A 25,240-nucleotide genomic window follows, 5' to 3' on the forward strand; every position below is an offset into this window, starting at 1 on the left:
CTTCAGTCTTATGGATTTGGTGACAGAGAACAAGGAGGAAGCAGACACAGAAAGGCAAGGGAAATTTAAGTGAGCACATGGGGTTGGGGTAGGACAGTTGATCCTGGACTTAATGACTCACTGGGAAAGAACTGCAGGGGAGAATGGTATCAGGAAATCAAGATGACAGCAAAAGAAGAGGCTGGGGGGGGTGGGCAAGGAGGCAGCAACTGGAGTAAAGAGAAGGATTGAGGAAAATGAAAAGTTGATGACTGATGGATCAATATAAAAAGGTGGGAATCGTTCATTTGCAGTCCTCATTTTGATTGTTATGGCGCTCACTGTGTACTAGGCTGCAAGGCTAATTTCAGTGCAACTCTTCCACTTTTCGTTGTCCCATGACTTTCTAAAGATTCCTTTTCAGAGGCTGAAATTATTTTGGTTTTGTTTGGCTCTGTCTCCAATCATAGAGAATGCCTCTTGTTGCCTCTCTGAATTCTTATAACAGAAAAAAAGCCAGGTTTTAGGTGACAGAATTAATGTTTTTCAACAATTAGAATAAAAAGTAGTGTTGAAATTGCACTCCAAAGAAATTAGTGAAATTAGTGACATTGCATGGTATGTTCTTATAAAGGAGTTCTTTCTCTTTGCATAGACATTTGAGCGGAAATTCAACAAATGGACAGGGGTCTATTAATCAGATGGAATCTGGGATTTAGTACAGAAGTTTTGTCCCCTACCAATAGAATTGAAACCTACCTAATGCTCTTTTTAAAATACTTTTTTGGAGGGAAAGGTGCAAGTAGTGTTTGTTACCTGTCTTTCTCATTTAACTGTGCTTCTCTTTTTAGCATCAGTTATGGGGCAGGGGCGTAGAATGCCCATTCTGAGCAAATGGGCTAACTCAGTGAAATGAGATACAACATATGTTTTCTCTGGGAAATGCAATTTTTAGCTGTCTCCTTTCATGTCCTCTTCATTCCTTCTGTTGCAAACACCCAATTTATACTTATACAAAGTATAAAGTCAATGTGTATTTCCAGAACTGATGTATTGATCTCTAAGAAACTTAGGAAGTATAAGAAGTTGTCCCCTTTCCTTAAGATTAAATTCTGCAAAACAAGATCCTCTCAACAAGGCAAAGGAAAATAAGTTAAGACTGTCTTTGAGTGAGGCTGAAGATATTATTATTTTTTTATATATTCACTTTCTTTATGGATGGTATAGACTTCTGATTTTTTTTTTTAATTGTAACTCAAATGTTAAATGAAAAAGTATGACAATTTTATAATGAATGGGAAATCAGCAGTAATCGTCTAGATGGATGTATTTTTGTACAAGCCTGTATTGTGAAAGGTTGGTCTTGAATTGTGTTTAAGATAAATTCTTTTTACTAAAGCATACCGTATCTCCATATGGATAGGTATGGGCTATTCCTATTTTCAGTGATTTCAGTGCTTTCATGTAGCTATCTTAAACTCTTGCTTGGAATGCCTGTATCTTATGATCCTATGGTGGCAAATCATAGAATAATTTAGGCTCGAAGGCACCTTTGGAGGTTTTCTGGTGTAGCTCCGTGCTGAAAGCAGGGCCAGCTTACAACTTAGCTCTGACCTCAAGGTTAGATTAGGTTGCTCAGGGTAATACCCAGTTTTGAATGGAGATTCTGCCACCTTACTTGGCAATTTGTTTCCAGTGTTTGACCACCTGTATTGTAAACCCCCTCCTCCCCTTCCCCCGCCCATCTCCCTGAAAAAGTCAGTGCTGGTCTGCTTAGCTTTTTCTGACTTTATTGCCAAATTTACTTGTTATTGTTTTCAGCTAGTAGCAAGCAACTTTAACTCTTTCTCTTGCTGCTGGCATTTTGTCTGTTGGTTTAGGTAACAGGCAGTGTGCTGCTGATAGTTTGAATCTGTCTTTGCTTTATCTTCCTGTCCTACGCCTTTATCCATGTAAACCTATAACAAATTTGCCATACCAGGACCAGTCTAATTAAGCGTTGCACAGTGAGGCAACATTTTATAGGATCTCTTTAGGTAAACTGTTCTGTACCGATTGGTGTAAACTCTCCAGCTGGCCCCTGTTTGGGAAAGAACTTATAACATACAAACATAAATTCTTACCCATTGTGGTTTTCACAATGTTTCCAGAAAAGGATAGTTAGCCCCAAAACAAGTACAAATGCTGGTTTTGCTCAGGTTTCCATGTGCAAGTTCAAAGGGTATAACGAAAAAGAACAAACATGGGATTGTGTAGTGTTCAACAGCTTGCTTGAACTACCCTTAGAGGAAAGAAATCTGCATAAGGCTTCCTCATGTGTAAATGCAACAGGAGACAGCCATCTGGAGTGGAAGACTCGGTGAGGACACAAATCATTGAGTCTTACCAGAAAACAGCAGGACAACCAGCTTTTGAGCTGTTAATCCAGCTGTACTGAAGGTTTCAAAAATTCTTATGGGTTAGACCCTCTCTTCTGCAAGAGTAATAATGTTAAAGGAGGAAGTTAATCTCAAGGCACATTAATTGTCCAAAACACAAGCAGTTTAACAAATCCAAAGTAAGATGTTTCCACCTCACGTTAACAATGTGCTTTTCTGCAAATGCCCTATTTGGAAGTTACAAGAACAGAAAGTTGAAATGACGCTGAGGATGGATTCTGTCTCACATCTATCATTAGTGTATTTTTTACATTTCCCCTTCTTTTTGTTACAATATGTCCTTTGAATTTACTGTATTGATGCAAGTATATAATATTATTTTCTAATTTTATATCACAGAAACGTTACAGTTAGCACTTTTATATGTGGAAGAAAGTTCAGAGCTGGTATCAGGAGTTGTCCAAACCGTGATCATGCATAAGGAAGAGGAGGAAATTATTTATTTAAAAAAAAAAAAAAAAGTGTTTGCATGCACATGCACACACATCCAGAAATGGTGCCAAAAAAATTAAGCTTTAATTACCATCAGCGCTGTGTGGTGAGATGAACTATCCTCCCTCTCCTTTCTCCCCTCCAAAAAAGCAAGCAGAAAAAAGCAATATGTTAAATTGTATTTTAGTTTCCAAAGAAAGATAAAATTACAGCGTCATTAAGTAGAGATGTGCTAATCTTGCAGGAAGAGGATTTCTTGCAATGCAAATATGCAAATATCATAACTGCGTTATCTAAGAAAATATGGTTATCTGACAGGAATACTTGAAACAGATTTTCTCTGTATCTTCTCTAGAATTATAAAAGTAAGGCATAATGATCTTAAGGTCTTGATGGATTCATATAGATTAATGCTTTCTATTCTAAATGTTTGTCTAGCATTTGCATTTAAAGAAGGAACAGTCTTCTGAAACTGAGTATTATAGTTGAGTTTGTATAGGAAATCAGATTGGTGGCATAAACGAAGGTCATTCCACTCAGTGAATGTGTTCTTTTCCTGGGTCTTCTCCTTGGTTTCTTTTTTCCTTTTTTTTTAATGAAATTTTCTTCTCTTGAACTGCATGGCTTAATTATAGTTACTTCAGCAGCTGAATTATCTGAAGTTTTAGATGGGTTATTTCATAAATACAAGTATATAGTTATCCATGATAAGGCAGTGTAGTGATCACTAACTTGTATTTCATATATTGCACTGAGTTAATTTGGTTTTATACAGTTTGTGTGATTTACAAAAAACATCGCATCTTGATTTTTTTAAACTCACCCCTGATTTTATTAAAACATTGCATGCTGCATTTAAAAGACAAAAAAATTAGCCAGTTTTTCCTCATTGTCTGTGTATTTTGTAATGTGCCATTCTTTAACCCATTTTGATACTCTAAGGCAGATAACTCGAAAACGTATCTGCCAGCTTCTTGATCATTCTTGGACTTAGAATTTTTAACTTCAGTTTTGAACTTCAAACACTGGAAACAGTGCTCTTTGCCAAATGGAGGTAAACATAGGTTTTCTTCTGGTACTTGATATTATGATTTTTAAATATCCAGATTGCAGTAGTCGGAAAGGACAACAATCCATAGCTCACAATTAAATTACTAACTCTGTCATAACTCCCCAGGAAAGTGCTGTCTATTGTTCTATGCATTTGAGTGTATTGCTTTTAGGTAATTGTATTGACATTGGTATTTCTTTGTGTCTATCGTACAGTTAGGAGTACCACTTCTAAGTCTGTCATCATCTGCAGGCAATATGAATTACTAGTTATTCATATATCTGTTATTATGTGAATTATTCTAAGTGTAAATTAGCAGAAGCAAATGCTGCTGGCTCACATTTTGTCATGACTATAATAATGCATCTGTAGTAGAGCGCTATCTAGTAGTGTAACGTGTCATGTAGAATGGGATTAAGTTTTCAGTACATTTCAGGCTTTGGCTGAGTTTATTGGGAAGATGAGCTTTTATTCAAATTCTTTTTGACCAAATTGCCCTTCATTTTGCGCAGATATGATGTGCATTCTTCTAACTATCCCTCTGTTTGTGATGAAAATTCCAGAGATTAATGACTGTTATTGTTTAAACTGTTCTTAAATTTACACGCAACATTCTATTAATTTTTAAATTTTTTTGTCCTTTTCTATTTGTTCTTGCTAGAAGCTTAGGGTCCTTATGAACTTTTTTATGATATCCAGATCAAAGTTTTCTTCCTCTAGGCATTACATTTGTATTGTGAGGCATTAAAAAAAAAACACGTTCTTTTGTTTTGTTTTGTTTCCTCTAGGTCTCCTTGGTTAGCTTGGTAGCTTATGCCCTTGGTTTCTCAGAACTCGGTGCAATTAAATCCCTCCGAACATTAAGAGCTTTGAGACCTCTAAGAGCTTTGTCACGCTTTGAAGGCATGAGGGTAAGAAAAAAAGAAATAGTCTGTAAAGCAGATCCATAAAAATATGCCTAATTATAAAATCATGGAGGAACACTGAACTGTATGTCTGTTTTCAAGGCTAACAGTAACGTGTTTGACTGTATCACGTGTTATTCCTTTTCTGTTGTCATTACTTCAATGTATTTTAATGTTTACATTAAATCTTTTGCTATATTTGGAAAAAAAGTAATCTTTTTACTGCTCTACATGCTATTTTTAAAGAGTTTTTTTTCTGTGTTTATTTACTAGGTGGTTGTGAATGCTCTTACTGGAGCAATCCCATCCATTATGAATGTACTTCTGGTTTGTCTTACATTCTGGCTAATTTTCAGCATCATGGGAGTAAATTTGTTTGCTGGCAAGTTCTATCGCTGTGTTAACACCACGACTGGTGAGCCATTCTCACCAGAGAAAGTCAATGATGTAACTGCATGTGAAAATCTTACAAACACTGCTATGGATGTCCGGTGGCAAAATGTGAAAGTAAACTTTGATAATGTTGGAGCTGGTTATCTTTCACTGCTTCAAGTAGTAAGTGTATAGATTTTGATAATTTAATTTTTCCAGCTTTATATTTTGTAGCAGTAACGTTTAATTCCACAAGTTTCAGTGTTATTTTACAATATATGAATGGATATGGGATTTGATTTTATAATTGTGTTCTATGAAGCTAATTAATATTGCTTATGGTAAAAATCTGATACATTCTGTGGCCATTTTGGAAGAGAAGCAATATCTATTATCTACCAGATGCATATAAAGTTTCTTTGCACCCAACTGCTAGTACCTTTTCACGTTCTACAGAAATACAGTATCTAGTAAAAAAAATGCAGCTGGGATTAATTTTCTTTTATATACTTGATCTGTTGAGGCATGTTGACTTAGATTTTTACCATGGTAGTCAAATAGATAGATTCTAGGGCTCATCTGATCTTCATGCAAGAAAAGAGCCAACTATTGATTTAGAAAAAGTTTTTAAATTCACTTTTTCCTTTCTCTTCTTTCCCTTTTTATTATTCCTCCTAGTCCCACTCCAGTCAATGTCTAATATTGTCAGCTGGGTTTTTTGGAGGTAATTTTTAGCTTGTTTTTAAACTCTAGATGAGCAGTTGCGGAATTTACTAGTGCTAGATTTCTAACCACAAGCCTTTTTTTAGAGGCAGCATCTGTAAGTTGGAGCCAATAGGACAGAAACATATATTCCTAATTGGGTTCGCTTGACAAGCTGCTTCTGGGAAAATATTTGTGCTCATAAGTACTTGGTAATTATTCTGTCTTTAAAAATTTCCAACTGGTAGTATTTAGTAGTCAGTATTGTGCTGGCAGGCTACCATCTGATTGCTCCAGGGAGTAATAGTAGCTATTGCTAAATAGCACTAGGCAATTGCATAAATTACCAGTGTACAGGACAGCAATGCTTTTAGCTTTTGTAACATGCCTTCCATAGAATGGTTCAGCTATGTAATGTTTCCGGTAAACATGCCATTCATACCTTGTTTTTACTTCATATCATAGATCACAGGAGTAGGTTTGATGGAAGGCCTGCTAGGTGGATAAGGAATTGGCTGGATGGCTGTGTCCAAAGATTTACAGTCAGCGGCTTAACGTCCAAGTGGAAACCAGTAACAAGTGGTGTCTCTCAAGGGTCTGCACCGGGACCAATGCTATTTAATAGCTTCATCAATGACATAGTGGGATTGAGTGCACCCTCAGTGCACATCTGCAGTTTGCAGATGACACCAAGCTGAGTGGTGCAGTTGATACGCTTAGAGGGATGGGATGCCATCCTGAGGGACCTTGGCAGGCTTGAGGAGTGGGCCCATGTGAACCTCATGAAGTTCAACAAGACCGCGTGCAAGGTCCTACACCTGGGTCAGGGCAATCCCCAGTGTCAGTACAGACTGGAAGATGAATGGATTGAGAGGAGCCCCGCAGAGAAGGACTTGGGAATACTGGACAAAAAACTGGACATGAGCCGGCAATGTGCGCTTGCAGCCCAGAAAGCCAATCATATCCTGGGCTGCATTACAAGAGGCGTGGCCAACAGATTGAGGGAGGCAATTCTCCCCATCCGCTCCACTCTCATGAGACCCCACCAGTACAAGAAACACATTGGACGTCTTAGAGCAGGTCCAGAGGAGGGCCAAGAAAAGATCAGAGGGCTGGAACACCTCTCCTATGAGGAAAGGCTGAGGGAGTTGGGATTGTTCAGCCTGGAGAAGAGAAGGCTCCAGGGGGACCTTATTGTGGCCTTTCAATATGTAAAGGGGGCTTATAAGGAAGACAGAGAGAAAATTTTTCCCAAGGCCTGTAGTGACAGGACAAGGGGCAACAGTTTTAAACTGGAAGAGGGTAGATTTAGATTGGATATGAGGTAGATTTTTTTTTTTTTTTTTTTTTTTTTTAATGATAAGGTGGTGAGACACTGGAACAAGTTGCCCAGAGAAGTTGTGGATGCCCCATCACTGGAAATGTGTGATGTAGTGAAAGATGTCCCTGCCCATGGCAGAGGGGTTGGCCTACATAACCTCTAAAGGTCCCTTCCAAGCCAAACCATTCTATGATTCTATTATTTTCTTAAGATTTCTTGGGACTACTTATTTTCTGGAGTTTCTTCTAGGACTATTTGCGTATTCTGTCTGAAAAATGCCAGCCCATGGTATCTGATTTTTGGAGTCTTCCTCCAGTTTTTCGGTAGTCAGAAAGTTAGAACTGAGAGCCTTGTTATAAACTGCAGTCTTTCTGTTATGCTCAGATATTGATTACAACTCATTCCACATAGAGTTTATATGAATTTGCATGAAGATTAGAATTTATTCAGTGTTTAAGTATTAGGGGGAAGAATTCCACAGTAAATACTTCACTTGTGTCTTACCAGACTTTTACTATTCCTCTTCATTTCTGTGGGTGCAAATATATTGCTAAAGACAGTGTCTTATTTAGAATGTTTACAAAAATGGAGCTTTGATAGAAAATATTAACAAACTTTGTTTTTAGGCAACGTTTAAAGGATGGATGGACATCATGTATGCTGCGGTTGATTCTAGAGAAGTGAGTGCAATATAAAATTTACTAAGTGAAAACAAATTTAAGATTTATGTAATGCTTCTTGAATGGCAGTTGAAATAAAGTAACATATAAAGAATAAAAACTTTAAACCATGATAAATTTTTGATATAAATCTATGCACTATAAAGTAGTTAAGTGCATATACTTTTAATAGGTTAAAAAAAATGTAGCAGTAGATTACATAAAGTATTGGTAATTTAATAAGTCATCTGTAAATAACAAAACTAATGAAATCTGTTTTCCTATTAATTTATGTCACTGAGGTCATACAGATTAGGAAAAAAGTTTTACATGTGTCTCCAAAAATAACCTAAATAATGAAGTGACATCACCTGCAATAGCTAATACAGAGCTGCAGACTCTACCCATGTCAAAAAATAAAATGGCTGAATTTTGCCTGGTTTTTTGTTAATGCTGTTATGTGTTTGCATCTCTCCTCTATCCAGTTCCTGATTTGCACAAAGTCCATAGGAACTGACTTGCTTTTGAGATTTGCACACCTCTGTCAAATTTAGTAGGAATTACATGAAACATCAGATGTCATTAGAGAGGAATTGGCAGACAGGAAGGGGAGGAATGGCAGGTCTGTGTGTGCAATTATAGACACCTGTATTAAATAGATTTTCAGGTTCAAAGATAAGGCCAGTGTAGGGTATGCTCCAAAACAGCTGTTTTTTTCCCCCCTTGTCAAGGAGTTGCTGTCCAGGTGGATGCAACTTCTGTTTCTGCTCTGTATTCTGTAATTTGTCTTAACTGTTATTTGTGATGTGTTGCTGTTTTTCTATGTTGCATAGACAGGGAAACAGCCCAAGTATGAGGACAACCTGTACATGTATATTTACTTTGTTGCCTTTATCATCTTTGGATCGTTTTTCACCCTAAACTTATTCATTGGTGTCATCATAGATAACTTCAACCAACAAAAAAAGAAGATAAGTATCACGTGTTTCATTTTCACAACACTTCATTGTTATTGAGCATTCAGCAAATGTATGCAAGGATAAATATGAGTGTCTGAAATTTCTCATAGTAATAGAAAGAAAAAAGAGAAATCAGCTGTTAAGATTTCATTTTATTCTATTCAAAATAATGAAATAATAGTTTTTGCTTTTTAAGGCATTTGAAGTAATTTAAACTTACACAGAGTGTCTGAGTGTTCTCCACGTCCCTGTACAGCCCAATGATATGTTGTACATCAGAAAGTTATGTATTGCTTTTCGCCTACCCTTACAGTGCTGCGACAAAGCTATGTGAAAATGCAGATGACTTAATTCAAGCAAATAGATGACAGGGAAGAAGAGGACATGAAAAACTTCAAATATAAAAATTGATAAACAGATAATGTATAGCAGTACTGTGAAGGCCTTCTCAATTACAGAGACTAATACAGACAAGCTGAATGCTAGAACTACTGCTCTGCATTGTAAGATTAGAGAGAGTTGGGAAACTGTCTCATGAGTTAGTACTGAATTTGCAAGTGTCCTGGTTTGGGCTGGGATAGAGTTAATTTTCTTCCTGGTAGCTGGTATAGTGCTGTGTTTTGGATTTAGGATGAGAATAATGTTCCTAACACACTGATGTTTTAGTTGTTGCTAAGTAGTGCTTACACTAGTCAAGGACTTTTCAGCTTCCCATGCTCTGCTGGGTGCACAAGAAGCTGGGAGGGGGCACAGCCAGGACAGCTGACCCAGACTGGCCAAAGGGCTATTCCATACCATATGACATCATGCCCAGTATATAAACTGGGGGAGCTGGCTGGGGGACAGTGATCACTGCTCAGGGACCATCTGGGCATTGGTCAGTAGGTGGTGAGCAATTGCGTTGTGCAACACCCCCCCCCCCATCCTCTCCCCCATCCCACTGGGGGTGGGGAGGGTGAGCAAGCGGCTGTGTGGTGCCAAGTTGCCTACTGGGGTGAAACCACAGCAGCAAGAGAAAGAAAATTGTTGATGTTTGAAAATTTGTAATTTTTCTTTTCAACTGAAATTGTTTCTATTATTCAAATGAACACAGGATTGTGTCAAGAACTCCAGGAGCATTTAAATAGATAAAAATGCAGACTATGATGGCAAATTAAATTCTACTTGCTATTTAAACTATAAATGCTGTCTAAGGTCTACAATAGTCTTATTTTTCTGTACACATTTGGAGCAGAATCATACTGAAATATAGATTTTTTTTAAAAAGTGAGCTAAGTAATAGCAAGGCAGTACATGATTTCTTCATTTGTGATTCTAGATGGTTTATCAAGTTTGATTCATTGTGCTGAGAAAAGATACTGCTAGACTTACTGCAGTGGAAACTTCCAGTAAATCTTTACACTTGAGATTGGAGTATGCAGCTTCATATGTTGCTTCTTCAGATCCTTTGAGTCTCTTACCTGCAGACCCACATAATAGAAAGGATGAGTTTGTGGTTCTAAACCTGATGACGTCTTCATCCTCCAAGGTGTTTGCACGTCCCTTGCAATAAACATCAGGGGCTTCCAGTACTTAAGAGGAAGGTAGTTCAGTTTCTTATCCTTGGAGAGGAAGACGAAGGTTATATACATGCTATTGCCGTTTTTGGCAGTCTGTATGTAACAAGGTGATCTTACTCAGTAATAAGGTGATTATAAATTCTATTAAGTTCACTTGGCAGATACTGTCTACTGTAGTCGTTATGATTCAGAAGGCAGAGAAGGGTTCCTGCTAAAGGGCTTTTTCTGGCAGTGTGTTATACACCCCTTGTACATTTGTAGCTGTTGTAACTGTCACCAAGAAAGTAAAATACTGCAGATATCACAAAGGACAACAATTAGGCTGGGGAAAATTCTGTCTACATCCTATTCTTTAGTTTCGTGTAGCAAATTAGCAAACATTAATTACCTGTGTTTTGAATTTATAGATGCACCCGTGCTCACAGAAATGTGCAGATCATGCAGTGTGTGGCTACCCAGCAGTATTTTTCTTGTCTTTGTTCTGTCTTCACACCACTGAGATCTTTCCATTTTGGGCAATGTTGTTGGGATATGAATTGGAAAGACCTCGTGTTGCAAGTAGCTAAACTGTGTGCATTTCTTTGGTCCCTATGTGTGTCCTACTTTTATTACGTTAGGTCCCATGGGGAAAAAAAATGTTCCACTAGTTGTCAAATTCCTATTATGGTCCTCAAAGGCACATAAGGTGTATCTTATCTTGAGACCACTATTCTCCCTATGGACAGCACACTGAGACAATGATGACTTGTTCACTCTTGATAGCCATTATGTCAATGAGGCAGCAGAAGAAATGCCCAGTTCAATGCCAGTTCCTTTATAGCTTTTTTTTTTTTTTTCCTTGCTGGGTAAAATCTCCTGACAGAGTCACATCACATTTCCACAATAATCAGCAAATTAATTTCTTGGTTTTCTTCCAAGACCCTTACTCTCTAAGAACTGAATTTTACTTGAATATTTGGCTTATGAGGAGGGCATGCTAAACATGATCTCTTTTGACTTGTAAATCTTCGTGTCTATATGTAGCCACAGCTGAAAGACTCAAACACATTTTCATCCAGATTCATCATTACTTTCTCAATAAGATTGACACTGCATTTGACAAAGTCAGTGTGACCAAGTCACAGGATCACCTGTGACTCTGAAATTTGTTTCCAAATGTCACTGCTTTGGCATCATGCATACCTGGAATGTACTTACAAACAAATGCATGAAAGAAGAAAAAGAAGTTACTTGTCAACATAAATTGTATTTCTGACAGGTGTTTCCATATGTGTATTACACATACCAGTCTAGATACCCTTTTACTCAGACTGCTGTCCTCTTATTCAGGCAAGAAAGTCCAGAGTAAGGCCATGCTTCCGATGATCTCTGTACAATGTAGGAGGATGATCAAGCCTCATATACACTGTGGAAATATTATTGTGGCAAAACCCTATCTGAACTCAGATACCTGTACTCACATGATAAAACGTGTATCCTGAAAAATAACATCAGTAAATTCTTTTTTCTCATATGATTTCCCTGAAGGCATATCAGCTCTTGGTGAATCTTTCTACTTTTGAAACTTTTTTTTCTGGTTGATTGATTTACAGTGTGGAGTTTATGATGTTAGATTTATAGGTATCTCTGGAATGTATATTTTAACAAGTTTTTTTGTAAATATTTAATTGAATTAATCAGGTATGTATTTTTTTTTAATAACAAAGAGATAGAAGTTCTGTTTTTTTTCTCTGTTCCTTAATTTGTTTTATTTTTCTATCAAGACTTGTCAGATATTTTAACAATCTCTGATATAATTACTATGTTTTGGTTTTGGTAATAATGTATAAGAATAAATACATGATTCATAAAAACTGTGTTCTGCAGTGCTGTGAATTAATGAATCTAAAGGCTTGGCTGTAATCAGTTCTATTTTTATTATTTTACCTCGGAGGTCAAGACATTTTCATGACAGAAGAACAAAAGAAATACTACAATGCAATGAAGAAGCTGGGATCCAAGAAACCACAAAAACCGATACCTAGACCAGCGGTAAGAATGTGTGCTATGCCTGTATCATCTACATTTGGGAAGAAATTGCAGCAGTACATTAAATATAAAAAAATTTCTCCCTTAACTCTAAAAAGGTTTAGGCCTAATTCAAGTTAGCCCTTCCTTCCAAATTGAAACATGTACATATTTCTGTTCTGCAGGAAGAATCTCTCATATTTGTTATGCCTGAGGAAGTAGAGAATCAAAAAATCTGAAGAAATAGAAGCCTGTTGGGTTTTGAGGGGAAAACTTAGAGCTGGCAAATAAAGAAGTTACTGGACGGTGCTTTTCTTAGATTTTTCAGCCTTTTGCTTGGTTGTATATTTTGGGGGTGGAAGAAGGAAATGGAAGGGAGGAAAAGGATGTTCATCACATACAAGATACTAGCACCTTTTCTTTTTTCTCCCCTCAGAACAAATTGCAGGGTCTGGTGTTTGATATCGTAACAAAGCAAGCATTTGACATCACCATTATGGTTCTCATCTGTCTTAACATGGTCACCATGATGATAGAAACAGATGACCAGGGTGAACTGATGCAAAATATTTTATACTGGATTAACTTGGTCTTTGTTGTCCTTTTCACGGGAGAATGTGTCCTCAAACTGTTCTCACTCCGTTATTATTACTTCACCATTGGCTGGAATATTTTTGATTTTGTGGTTGTTATTCTTTCAATAGTAGGTAAGAAATTCTTATATTCAAAATGAAATATAACAAGACATGTATCAAATTATCAAATGCTTTATCTCTGTCAAGTTTTGCATATTAGAGTAAATGATTATTTAGGAAATGAAAAGCATACTTTAGAGCAGTAACTTTCTTAATAATTCTATATCAATTTTAATATTCTTTTCAGTTTTTTTTTTTGTTTTTTTTTTAAGAGTGCTGGGAAAAAAGCTAAAATTACTCATAGCAGATAAAATTTATCTCCAATTATAATTTCCACTAATCCCATAGGTAGAGTTGTTCTTTATTCATACTTTGTTGTGGAAAATGTAATCTGTGATAAAATGTTACCCTTTTATGTTTCACAGGTATGTTTCTAGCTAAGGTGATTGAAAAGTACTTTGTGTCCCCGACTTTGTTCAGAGTTGTACGACTTGCCAGAATCGGTCGAATCCTGCGTCTCATTAAAGGCGCTAAGGGAATCCGGACTCTGCTTTTTGCGTTGATGATGTCTCTTCCTGCTTTGTTCAACATTGGCCTGCTGCTCTTCCTGGTCATGTTTATCTATGCAATATTTGGCATGTCCAACTTTGCCTACGTTAAGAGGGAAGCTGGTATAGATGACATGTTCAACTTTGAAACGTTTGGCAACAGCATGATCTGCCTGTTTCAAATTACCACATCTGCTGGCTGGGATGGTTTGCTAGCCCCAATTCTTAACAGTGGGGAGCCAGACTGCGACCCCCATAAAGATCATCCGGGGAGCTCTGTGAAAGGTGACTGCGGCAACCCTTCTGTTGGGATTTTCTTCTTTGTCAGCTACATTATCATATCATTTCTGGTAGTGGTGAACATGTACATTGCTGTGATTTTGGAGAACTTTGGTGTTGCTACTGAAGAAAGCGCTGAACCCTTGAGCGAGGATGACTTTGAGATGTTCTATGAGGTTTGGGAAAAATATGATCCAGATGCAACACAATTCATAGAATATAGCAAATTGTCTGATTTTGCAGCTTCTCTGGATCCTCCTCTTAATATACCAAAACCAAACACAATTCAACTTATTGGAATGGATCTGCCCATGGTAAGTGGTGACAGAATTCACTGCCTTGACATCTTGTTTGCTTTCACAAAGCGTGTTTTGGGGGAAAGTGATGAGATGGATGCCCTTAGAATACAGATGGAAGATCGGTTTATGGCAGCCAATCCTTCAAAAGTCTCCTATGAACCCATTACAACTACATTAAAAAGAAAACAGGAGGAAGTGTCCGCTAGTATCATTCAGCGTGCTTATAGACGTTATCTTTTAAGACAGTCAGTAAAGAAACTTTCTTTTATGTATCGAAAGGATGGGGTTGATCTGCTTATCAAAAAAGATATGATTATTGATAAGCTAAGTGAAAATTCACCTCCAGAGAAAATGGATATGTGTGCATCCACCACATCACCGCCTTCTTATGATAGTGTAACAAAACGAGAAAAAGAAAAATATGAAGATGACAAATCAGAAAAAGAAGACAAGGGGAAAGACAGAAAAGGAAATAAAAAGTAAAAGACACAAAGAGGTTGTCCATGAGGAATGTTCACAGGCTTGAGAAGATGACATTTTTTTCAATAGCAGTCTTATTGGAGGATTATGCCAAAATTACAAGTTTTTATGTATTTACCCACTGCTACAATCAGTGCCTGTACCAAGACAATGACCCTTCACTAGCAAACTCTCAATCTGTAACAGGGAAACAACCTCGCTGGAAGAATAATTTTTATTATCAGCTGGCACTAATGGAGAGGAGAAACAAAATTTCTGCTTTGACTGTAAGAACCGTTAATGGAGTGCAAAGTTACCAGTCCTAATAAGTCTGTATTTTTGTGGAATAAGTGTATCCACTGTGTACATTTCATATCCTGTGTATGTTCTATGTGTGTCAAAATTTGTTGTGATCTCATTTGCTTTCATTCACATACTGCTATTTGTAATTCTTCTGTGCTGAGAAAAATCCTAAATACTCTTGCAGAGGAACACAGATGTCAGGAATACATAATTATGGCATCATAATGTGAACGTAGTTCTCCTCAAACCACTTCTAAAAGCAGAAAAACAAGGTTCCAGATTATTGAACCTCAAGATCTAGATCAAATCAATAGGAAATGATAAAAAAGAACAGAGTATAGATAGAGAATTTATCAGAAAACAAAACAAGGGAATAATTTTCACAGAAAAGAGGTTGGTAGTTTACTCTCTTGGTTTTAATATACTTATGTTTAATACTTTTTAGTAATTCTTAATTTATTACACAGTCCATTTCAGATACAGTGATTTAAATAAATGACGCTACACACACAACTCCTGTTTTGAAAAACATGAAACTATGAAAAAAACATAGTTACTTTCAGAGTCCAATATATCTCGTAATTCCTGAGAGATTTAAACAGTTCTTTTCACAGAAAAGCTACGAATGCCTACAGGGAATTACTGAAATAAAAAAAGTGGTAGTCTTTTTTTCTTTTTTTTAACTGTAGACCCTGTCATTTCATGAGTAGCTTCCATACAAAGTCTGCTTCTACACTTCTTATTTCACATGAATATATCCCACTTAGGACAATAATCAAAGGTATGTGTATAAATTGATAGCAAAGTACCTTTGGGGACAACTACTACCTTAATGTATACCTCAGGCTTAAATTTCCATACTTTGGAAGAATGGGTCATGCCAGAGACACAAAATATGTACATCAGAGGTCGTTTTGACACCCCATGGCACTTTAGTCAGGTCTCCACTGTATGTAATGCAATCTTCTGTAGAAAGCTGAGATGACCAAAAAGATGTACTTAAATGAGCTTTGTCCTGCATTGTGGTTTAGATGACTTTATCATCAAAGCCGACACTATGTATGTAAGTAAAATATCCTTTGTTATTTAATCAATTGTTTTACACAGTGGTACCTGTTTGAACAAAGAGACAATGACCTAAGTACTGTATTTATTGTGTCAAATATGTACCCTTTTAAGTGTAGCTTATAACATTTCAATAGATAATATGATATATTCTGTAATACTCCAAATAATTGGGAAGCTTTAACTGATGCATGCTTGCTGCTATTATCCTACAGCTGTTAAAGTCTAAGATGGGAAGACATGTGAGTGGTAAAAAGAAAAAAACTGTTCGATGAGACCATCATCCCTCATACCAGTAAGCAATAGTTTGCTGCTGTTGTAGATTTTATTTTGTTTGAGTTTTGTAATCAGCAAATATGCAGTAAATAACCAAACTGCACAGGACAAATATATTGCTTAAAATGTGGGGCTAGAAAAAAACTTTTATAATATATATCTATTGGTCTATTCTTGTTATTTTGAAAATAGTTTTATTTTGTAACATTTTGTACTTATTATAAAAAACTACAGATATCTTCATGTTGTTAGTAATTTTTATTGCCGTCTATCTGTGACACTTTACTGTTGGGAAGCCTAAGACACAGTGTGAATTGGTAATTGCAAGTTTCTGCTAATTATATAAAATGTTTTAATAAGGAATAATTTTAAAAGAAATGGACAATATGGTTCTTTTTCTGATCAGTAGGTAGGTCTTTGTATGTGAAACAAGATAGAAGGGTTTCTTTTGAAATTATAATCCTGTCTGTCAATTTTCAGGGTAATCTTAGTCACAGAAACATTGCTTTTCCCCAGTGTTAGTCTCACACTGTCTGCTTTTCTTGTTGATTTGTACTGCAGTAGAAGTGCTTCAGATATAATTTGTTCTTCAAAATCTTTCTTCATGAGAATGAATAGTGTACTTGTGCAATGGGCAGTGGAACACCTTGCATTTCTTACAAAAGAACTAGATTATAGGTGGGTTCCTGCTTTTATAGAAACTATTTCCTCATAGTGTACTGATGAACTGCATGCAGGAGGTTGTTTTACCAGAAATAACTACATTGCTAACAACCCAAAAGAATAAAGATAACCTTTTTATGTACTTGTTTTAGTCTTTGTGGTTTTATTGTATGAAGTTTATACAGATTAACAAGTAATAGTTGGTAAAATTAAGGGAGAACCACTTTAGCAATGAGGCGATATGTTTTAGATATCTAGATCACATGTTGCTTTATGACGTAGATCAATAGCAACTTGTCACCATCAGATGAAATGAAATGCTTATGTTGTCTTGACCAGAGAAGTTTTTCTAGAATTGAGAAAAGAATCGCATTCCAACTATGTGGTTTTCTGTCAGATTTTTACAAGTTGCCCAGGAAGAGCTCCAGTGGTGTCCTCTGGTGGCCCAGTCCAATGGAGGCTGTCTCCACATTCTTGCTGAGCAGTGGATCCAGCAGATACTGCTTACCCTGGGGTGGGTGGTCTGGGATCTGTCACCAAAATAGCCCCACAAGGGGATAACAGAGTCACTTGAATCCCATTCTCCCTTAAGAAACCCATGCTTGCCAAGAGAAGAGAAAAAGACCTGTTAGAGATGTTAATGGCCACCCCACAGCTGTCTTCAGGTAACTGATGCCTTTACAGTCTAACAGGCATGCTCCCTGGCAAGAGGTTACTACATACAGGTGGTAGGATATGGGGCAGGGTGGGGGCAGGTGGACCTGTGCATGGAGGAATTAATGCTTTTTTTTTTTTCCATGCTCATTTCTGTTGTGAACAGTAGCTGCTGTATACTTGAGCCAATATAGCCAACAGGAAAAAAAACTCAAGTATACTGTGCTTTGAAGGACAATGTGTATGTTTTTAGTAACTGTATCTGATTTGAATTAAAACTTTTTTTTTTTTAAATCCAGAATAGTTACTGTTTTACTATCTTAGATGCTAACAATAATTACACGATGCAATAATGTAAATGCTTTAAAAAATCTTGGTCATACTCTTGAATTGCTGCTTGAAGAACAAAATTGTTTAAGTCAGTGCTGGGTAAGTACATAGTTAAAAATTCTATGTGGAATAAGCATGAAATGTGTATCTAATAATTTTTCTTCAAATTTAGTAGTGTGCAGAATTATATGAGGTCATTTATAAAATCATTTTACCCTATAAAATTTCCATTGTTAAAGTTATGTTTATTGAAACCATAATCTAACTAAAGTCACGCTTCATTTTTGTTGACTCAATTTCTAAACTTTTTGGTCCTTTGCAAAAAGAGTAATATATTTACAGATTTCAAGTGTATATATTTGAATAAACTTGTATCCTTTTATATTTCTTTGAAATTATTCCAGTATACCTGGAAGTTATTTGCCTTTATGGAAGACACAGTTGACTTGCAGTCTTCCTCCTTAACCTGCAGGTATAAATTACAGTCATGTTTTAATGTTGATAGGACAGCTGTTTCAGCATAATGGGTCAGTCATATATCGGTATGCAAAGCATTAAGCAAAATTCCTAGAACATGAGGACACTGCACTCTCTTACTGGTATAGTTCACAGAGAATGAAAAATTAATAAGAAAGGCTCCCTTAAATTTTTCTCAGAAACAAGCTTGCTTTAGTATCTCTTACCCACCCAGGAATGTAAGCGTATTTTATTTTATGAAGGTGCCATCAACCCCCCCCCCTCCGCCCCCCCAACTATATTAGAACATAAAAGGGGAAAAAATATGTTTTTTTTCAAATCTTGGCCTTGCTCAACTCCATAACAAAACTCTGTTTCACTTCTAAGGACAAGGCTTCCTGTGCATCCAGCATGCAAAATTACTTGTAAAAATATAAAAGGGAAAGATTGCGGGGGGAGAGATAGGATATTGCTCATTCACTTTTTTCTGTAAAGATGCCTGAAATATGTTCTGGGGGTTGTTTGTATTATTTTTAAGCAGAAAATTATGTTGCTGAGTACCATAAATACATCAGATTTGGTAAAAGAGCATCTCTCCTCTAGCTGTTAGCAGCACAGGATTTCTAATAAATGGCTAAGCCTGACTGCATCCAGTAGAGGGCACAAACCCCTGCCAGATGATCATGGTACTGTGCCTGGTGTCTTCAGCCACAGAAAGAATCAAGAAATACAAATTGCAATTACAGGCACAGGGGATAGCTTATAGCTTTCTAAAGAATTTATAGATTTTATACTTGTTTTCTTCTAGTGAACTAATGAGGGTACAACACGATAATTCAGCTGGTTGTGTGAAGATAGCTTTGTTGGTAATACTTTTGTGACTGGACCAGCAGTTTTTGGATTTGGGTTCTGTACCCTGTAGGGCATGTGGCCCTATAACCAATGTGGTGTCACCTCTGGATAAGAACTGCCACACTTATCTGAGCTTACTAGAATACAGCTGAAGGGTAATGATGGACTGGGGAATTCCACAGATAGCTTTAGCTTTGCTTATATTAATAGGCATTATTCATTTAATTCTACGGTGCACCTATGAAACAGCCCCAACCTTCTCAAAGAATCATGTATGAAAGTATCTATATCTGTCTTATTTTCATGGCAAACAGTCATAAATAACATGAAGTATTATTAAAAATACATTTTTTTTTTTTTTGGACATAGAAAATTCTTAGGTACTCATTCTATAGTATATATTCAGAAAGGCTTACCTAGCTTTATAATGCATTAGGAGAAATAATCTGAAATATCTGCAGTGTAGGAATATTTAATGGCTCACAAACCTCTGCATTAGCAACATCGTTTTCAGTGGGGGATGGTACCCATCTCTTTTATTCTCTGAGCACAGCTAGGTTTTATCTATGTGATATAGCATGCAGTCTCTGTTACTTAGCATATTTTATTTTTTCTTACTGATCAGTGGGAGCTGTTGCACAGTGAAACAGACATATCCTAGTGCTTGCCTTAAAAAAAAAAAAAAAATCATACTGCAGTATAACCCAAGCAACGTAAACTGCGGCACATTCTCTTTCGTCTGGAGAGGGAAAATTGCATGCCGAAGCACACATGATCTCTGCTGCAAGAAAAGCTTTTGATGAAAATAAGGAATGACACTTCACAAACAATTTATAACAATCAAAACCAGCAGTGCCAGGCATGCTCTGCATTTGCATTTTCTATTGTCTTAAAAGCATGTTACTTTAGCAGCAATCTTGATAATAATCTTTGTAGAATCTGACAGCTGATTAAAAATCCCACAATTTGTTTTTCAGAAAATGTATATCTGAAACAGAATGTAATGACCTGTTTTCATTTTCAAAGTAGTAAGTTTCTTTAACATTCATGTTCAAAAATGGTCAGAGAATTACATGCTGTATTGCTATTTACAGTATTGCTTTATGAAAATGTCATGCTTGCAGATACCATAGCAACCGCTGTCATGTGGTACTTTTTGATTGCAAGACTATACAGTAGCTTTATGCCCATATTCTGCAGCAATACTTGCATTAATATCTGTATATAATGTTTAGTAAATACTGCATCTGCATCCACCACATAAGGCAAACTGGACTACGCCAGCGATGATCTGTTCATGGTCTCAGGCAGGCAAAAAGTTAAAATACTCTCTCCAGTAATAGGCATTGCAAATCCCTGTAACCTTTCTCTTGTCTTAACTTCTTGATGGCTGTCAAATGTGATGTATAAAGGTTCATACAGCGTTGCTGCAAATACTAGTATATTTATTTGTATAGATGGAAAGCAACTGCTCATGCTCTAACTGTATAAGATTGGAAATTGGATGTGATTTATGTGGTGATGAATAGGTAGGCAGATAAATGCAGGCTCCTGATAGCCTCTATCTGGAGCTGCATGTACATCCAAAAAAAAAAAAAAAACACTATTTTGGGAATGATGCTCAAGAGCACTGTGAACTCACCAGCTTTACTGCTCTTGCTTTCTCATTTATTTGAGAAGCATTTACTTAAAATTTCATTATCTATCTGCCGTGTTGCAACAATGTTTTAGAATTTTGTTATTTTTTGTATGAAAATTAAAAGAACAAGGAAGTGAGAATGTTTGTGTTGAAAGGATAGTAACCAATGGCAGATATGGAGAAAACATAATACAATGTTAACATGATTTTTCTGCTTGTATTTTAGGATTAAAACCTTTATTTCACAATTGAATTCTACCCCATATAAGGAGAGCTTCAAACACAGGAAATTTCAAAAGGTACATAGAGGAACTGAGGACAGGAAAGGAAATTACAGTGCAGATATTACTGAAAGGTTATTAACATAAAATCTTTTGCTGAAGTTATTTGGAAGTTGATGCACTCTAAAACTAAAAGGTTGTACTGAAGAACATGGCAGTGAGAAAAATCTGCAGCAGAATACGATTAGAAATGGTTGTCCTGGCACAAGTAAATCTGTTTTGCTTCTGTGATCAGAGAGAAAACTTCATACTAAAACCTAGGATCAAAAAATACTTTACATGTCTGTTAATATCCAAAGCGTATCTATGTGTATCTACCCTGTTTATTCATGTCTATTATTATATAAACTTCTTTAATCATTTTAGAGTGTAAAAATCACCTCAATTTTCTAAAGAAAAAGCAAAGGGGAAAAGGTGTAATAGGAGGGCATGCAGGACTTTTCCAAGTTACTTGGTACCTACTCGTACTCCAGCTTCTCTTTCCCTGTTCTATTGTCAATTCCTTCGCATGGCATGAAGATTTCACATGACAATTTGGACTGAAGTGGTGTGAATGAACTCCTTTTAAAAACATATGATGAAGTAAAATAAAATATTTTTATTTTTTATTATTTTAATATTTTTATTTCTGAAGGACAGGGTAATGTTGAGTTTGCATGGACTTGGACTACCAAGGTTAGATTGCCATGTCATTGGCATGATAACCCAGATTAACTAACAATACTATGCCTATTCTGTGAGTTACTAATAGAAATTTAAAAACAAATTTCATTGACAACTGCCAAATATTGGGAGAATTTATTGCTTTTAGCTTACCAGCATTACTGTAAACCCAAAAAAATAACCCCACTTTCAAGCTTTTCTTGTATTAAGACTTCCTGTTCTTGTATATAAATTGTGGATTTCTGCAAGATTATAAATCATTAAAATCCATAGGTTTTCCACATAAAATATAGCACCTCTAATAGCTTCATTTCAGTGTACTTTCTTGATTTATTATCAATTCTCTGACAATATAAGAGGAGAAATGAAAGCAATTAATTCAAGTACGTGAGATTCATCTTTCCAAGGCAGTATTTTAGAACTGCCTCTTAGTAAAATAAATAGACAGTTAAGGTGTACAGAAGCTGTACTGTTCTTTTTCTAATATCTACAGTTGTCACTGTTATTCTTTCACCAACTGATGATTAGGACTCTTTCAAAACTAAGATTTCTTAGATAAGGGATTTCATTTTTTTTATCGATGGCTCTTTTCAAAATCTTTACCAGTAACTTCTCAGGGGATAGAATTATGTGCCACATACTGGAAAGAGGTGTTTATTGCTTTTAGATATTATTCTAATTTTGCTAATATTTATTTTGATAATGTTTCTTTAAAGTATGTTGGTTTGCACCAGCAATTGATTTTGACACTGTGCTGTCCATGATGGTCAAGACTAAGACAATTTGTGTGTTGTCATCACATTAGTTAGATACTGGCTTATGCGTACAGCCTGGTTCTACTGTCTTGCCTAGTTTCCTGACTTTTACCTTTTATCACTGATAGTGATTTCACATGTACTGGAAATGTCTGAATGTTTAAAAATTATTCCCCTGAAGTCTGGGAAGCCAGGTCTAAGGTTTGATTAATTAGGGAGATCAAAAATAGCAACTATATTGAGATATTTTTGAGAACCTGGTGTCTGTGCATTCATAACAAATCTAGAGAAAGAATATGTGAAAACTTACTTTTTTGCTAAAAAGGAAAAAAGTAAAAACTGGAAGAATGTTAAAATACAATCTATTGACTTCTTATTTCTCTCCCTTATCTCAGAGTGGTAGAATTCTTTAGAGGACAACCACCTGATTAAAGCCCAGGAGAAATGGAGATGCTTGAACAAAAGTGAATATTAAAACTTCTCATGAGGCTCAGGTCTACTCATATAACAAAGTTTAAAAATTAAGAATTCAGAAATTCCTACTCACTTTTATGGAAGTGCTTTATCTATAAAGGCAAGGGCAGCAGATGTGCGTAGGTGGTGTAAGGTTCAAAAGACTAGTAAAGGAAATATTTTAAAGTATTTTAACACACAAAACCAAAAAACCAAAAGCAGTCATCAGGGTCCAGTGTAAGAATTTAATCTGAAATGTGTCATTGAATGTATGAATTTGATTGTATGAATTTTTTCATAGACTTCTGCTCTAAGTTTCTGTTTGTATAGGTGAGATGCATTTGAAATGCATGTCCCTTTGGTTGAACAAGGAATTCAAGCAAGATATAGCACTTTTTGTTCAAATGCTCAGTGAGTAGTCTGTTTTTGGAGAAAGTAGGTGTTGGTATACCATAGCATGCTGCATCTCAAATCCTATTTCAGATGCCCAAATTCTTTCTTAGTCCCCAGGTTTTGGTTTTAGGATATCAAGTCCAGTGAAAAGATATCTTAGAAAGCCAACTGTAATTGAACCAAACGATAGATTAAATTATTTAATGTAAATTCTCTATCTTCCGCAATTCTGATACTACTCTTCTCCACAGGTAAAGAATTACTGAATTTTTGAGATGCATGTCTAACAGTTGAAAAAAAAATTAACACTTTCAAAATTCATGTAGCACTCATTTGATATGAAGGGGTCAATACATTTACCTTTAATGCCACATCTAAGAGCCTAAACCTGTTCCTCTAGACATAGGTTCTTTTCCCTTCTGGCTTTAAGGCAGGTCCAGCAGAGTATAGTGCAGTCTCCACCTCTCTTCCTTCTCTTTCCTGCTCTATTCCCAGTCTGGAAGAGAGAAGAGTTGCCTTTCAAGCAGGAAGACCAGAAATCGATTTATTGCAGCAGATGGTTCCAACAGTGGAGCTGAAGAGTAATTGGATCAGCTGTAGCAGGTATTTCACCTATGACAGCACCAGCAAATCGTGGTAGGTAACCCCATTAGCAAACAGATTTCAACAGCAATTAGAATAAATGTGAAAGAATTAAGAAAGACAACTGTTATTTAGAAGAATAAATTAGAGACAAGTTGAAGTCTTTTAGGTTTTATAGGTAATTGTATTCCACATAAAACTATAACTTTGTGTATATATTCTTTGAAAAGCAGTTGCACAGTACTCAGCCCTCCCTCATGGCGATAGAAGACACTCTAGAAGTGATTTTTTAAAACTTTGAAACATGACAAAAATACTACCTTAAAATGTCCTGTTTAACTGTAAGCAGAAGCAGATAATAGTTCATACTTAGAGACTGCAAACCACCTTACTTCCTGCTTGTACATATTTTTTTCATATAGATAAGTTGGTTCTATCCTTTTAAAACATGTCCCATCTAATGAAAGTGATAAGGACTTTTGGAAAGTATCTGGTTTATTCATAAACTTGTGAGAGTTTCCTTAGGTTTGACTGCATTTTCTTAACAGTTTCAAGAGTATAGTTAAATATCAAGGCAATTTCAGTTACGAACTTCTCTAACACTTCAAAAGTTTTCTCATGGTGCCTAATGACTTTTCTAAAATCTTGCTAATCTATACAGCACTAAGTGTATTAAAAAAATTTAAGAAGTAGAATCTGGCAGAGCCTAATCTAAATTTCTAGTCTTTCTGAGCACAGCTGAGATACTGATCTGGAAAACCTTCCTTGGAGATCACTGGCTGCTGACTGTTCTGGTGGTGAGAAACCTTGAGGCACCTTTAATGCCCAACAGCTACCAAATGTATTACCAAGCTAATGTAAGGTTTAGCTGATTCCCTGAATAAGAGACTGACCAATCTATTGCTTTCTGATTCTTCGCAGCCTGTTCATTGCAGATGCACTGGATAAGTCATGGTAGTTACCGAGCAGGTAGAAAATTCTGTCTTTCAGCACACCACAAACAAGAGCACAGCATCTTAATCCTTCAATATGCCTATTTGTGAAACCACAACAGTTAACAAGTTATTTCTCCACCCTGCACGCTGTGGTGAAAGCCTTGAGTGCAGAACTGGCAAACTCTGTTGTGGATGAGGTGGGATTTCTCCATCACAGTTTTCTGATCTTCTACCCCTCTTCTGTTTACCAGAGTGTGAGGTGAGGGAAATAAGGGAAGAGATGGAAAGGAAGAGGAGAAGCAACTCAGTTCACAAAGCTCACAAGGAGGTGGGCAG

The 25,240-nt window shown here is 36.3% G+C and overlaps 1 protein-coding gene and 1 long non-coding RNA gene across 2 annotated transcripts in view; one reads left to right on the plus strand and one right to left on the minus strand.

Moving 5' to 3' along the window:
• LOC104009975 (sodium channel protein type 2 subunit alpha) overlaps positions 1-17,012 on the plus strand; it is an 82,539-nt gene extending 65,527 nt beyond the window's left edge. The window contains exons 21-27 of the mRNA XM_087731667.1: positions 4,689-4,811; positions 5,079-5,360; positions 7,827-7,880; positions 8,693-8,830; positions 12,304-12,408; positions 12,821-13,091; positions 13,445-17,012. Of these exons, the coding sequence (XP_087587793.1) occupies positions 4,689-4,811; positions 5,079-5,360; positions 7,827-7,880; positions 8,693-8,830; positions 12,304-12,408; positions 12,821-13,091; positions 13,445-14,628 (2,157 nt within the window). The 3' untranslated portion in view covers positions 14,629-17,012. The remainder of the gene's footprint in view (positions 1-4,688; positions 4,812-5,078; positions 5,361-7,826; positions 7,881-8,692; positions 8,831-12,303; positions 12,409-12,820; positions 13,092-13,444) is intronic.
• The window catches only part of LOC148052357 (uncharacterized), a 66,613-nt gene that overhangs the window by 18,998 nt on the left and 22,375 nt on the right, over positions 1-25,240 (minus strand). Inside the window, exons 2-3 of the long non-coding RNA XR_015698770.1 lie at positions 10,190-10,278; positions 2,941-2,988 (exon numbers count right to left, since the gene is read on the minus strand). This is a non-coding gene — a long non-coding RNA (uncharacterized LOC148052357). The remainder of the gene's footprint in view (positions 1-2,940; positions 2,989-10,189; positions 10,279-25,240) is intronic.

The sequence above is a fragment of the Nipponia nippon genome, unplaced genomic scaffold, assembly GCF_047370975.1.
Source record: "Nipponia nippon isolate SJK-2023a ecotype South Korea unplaced genomic scaffold, ASM4737097v1 scaffold_5, whole genome shotgun sequence".
NCBI classification, from domain to species: domain Eukaryota; kingdom Metazoa; phylum Chordata; class Aves; order Pelecaniformes; family Threskiornithidae; genus Nipponia; species Nipponia nippon.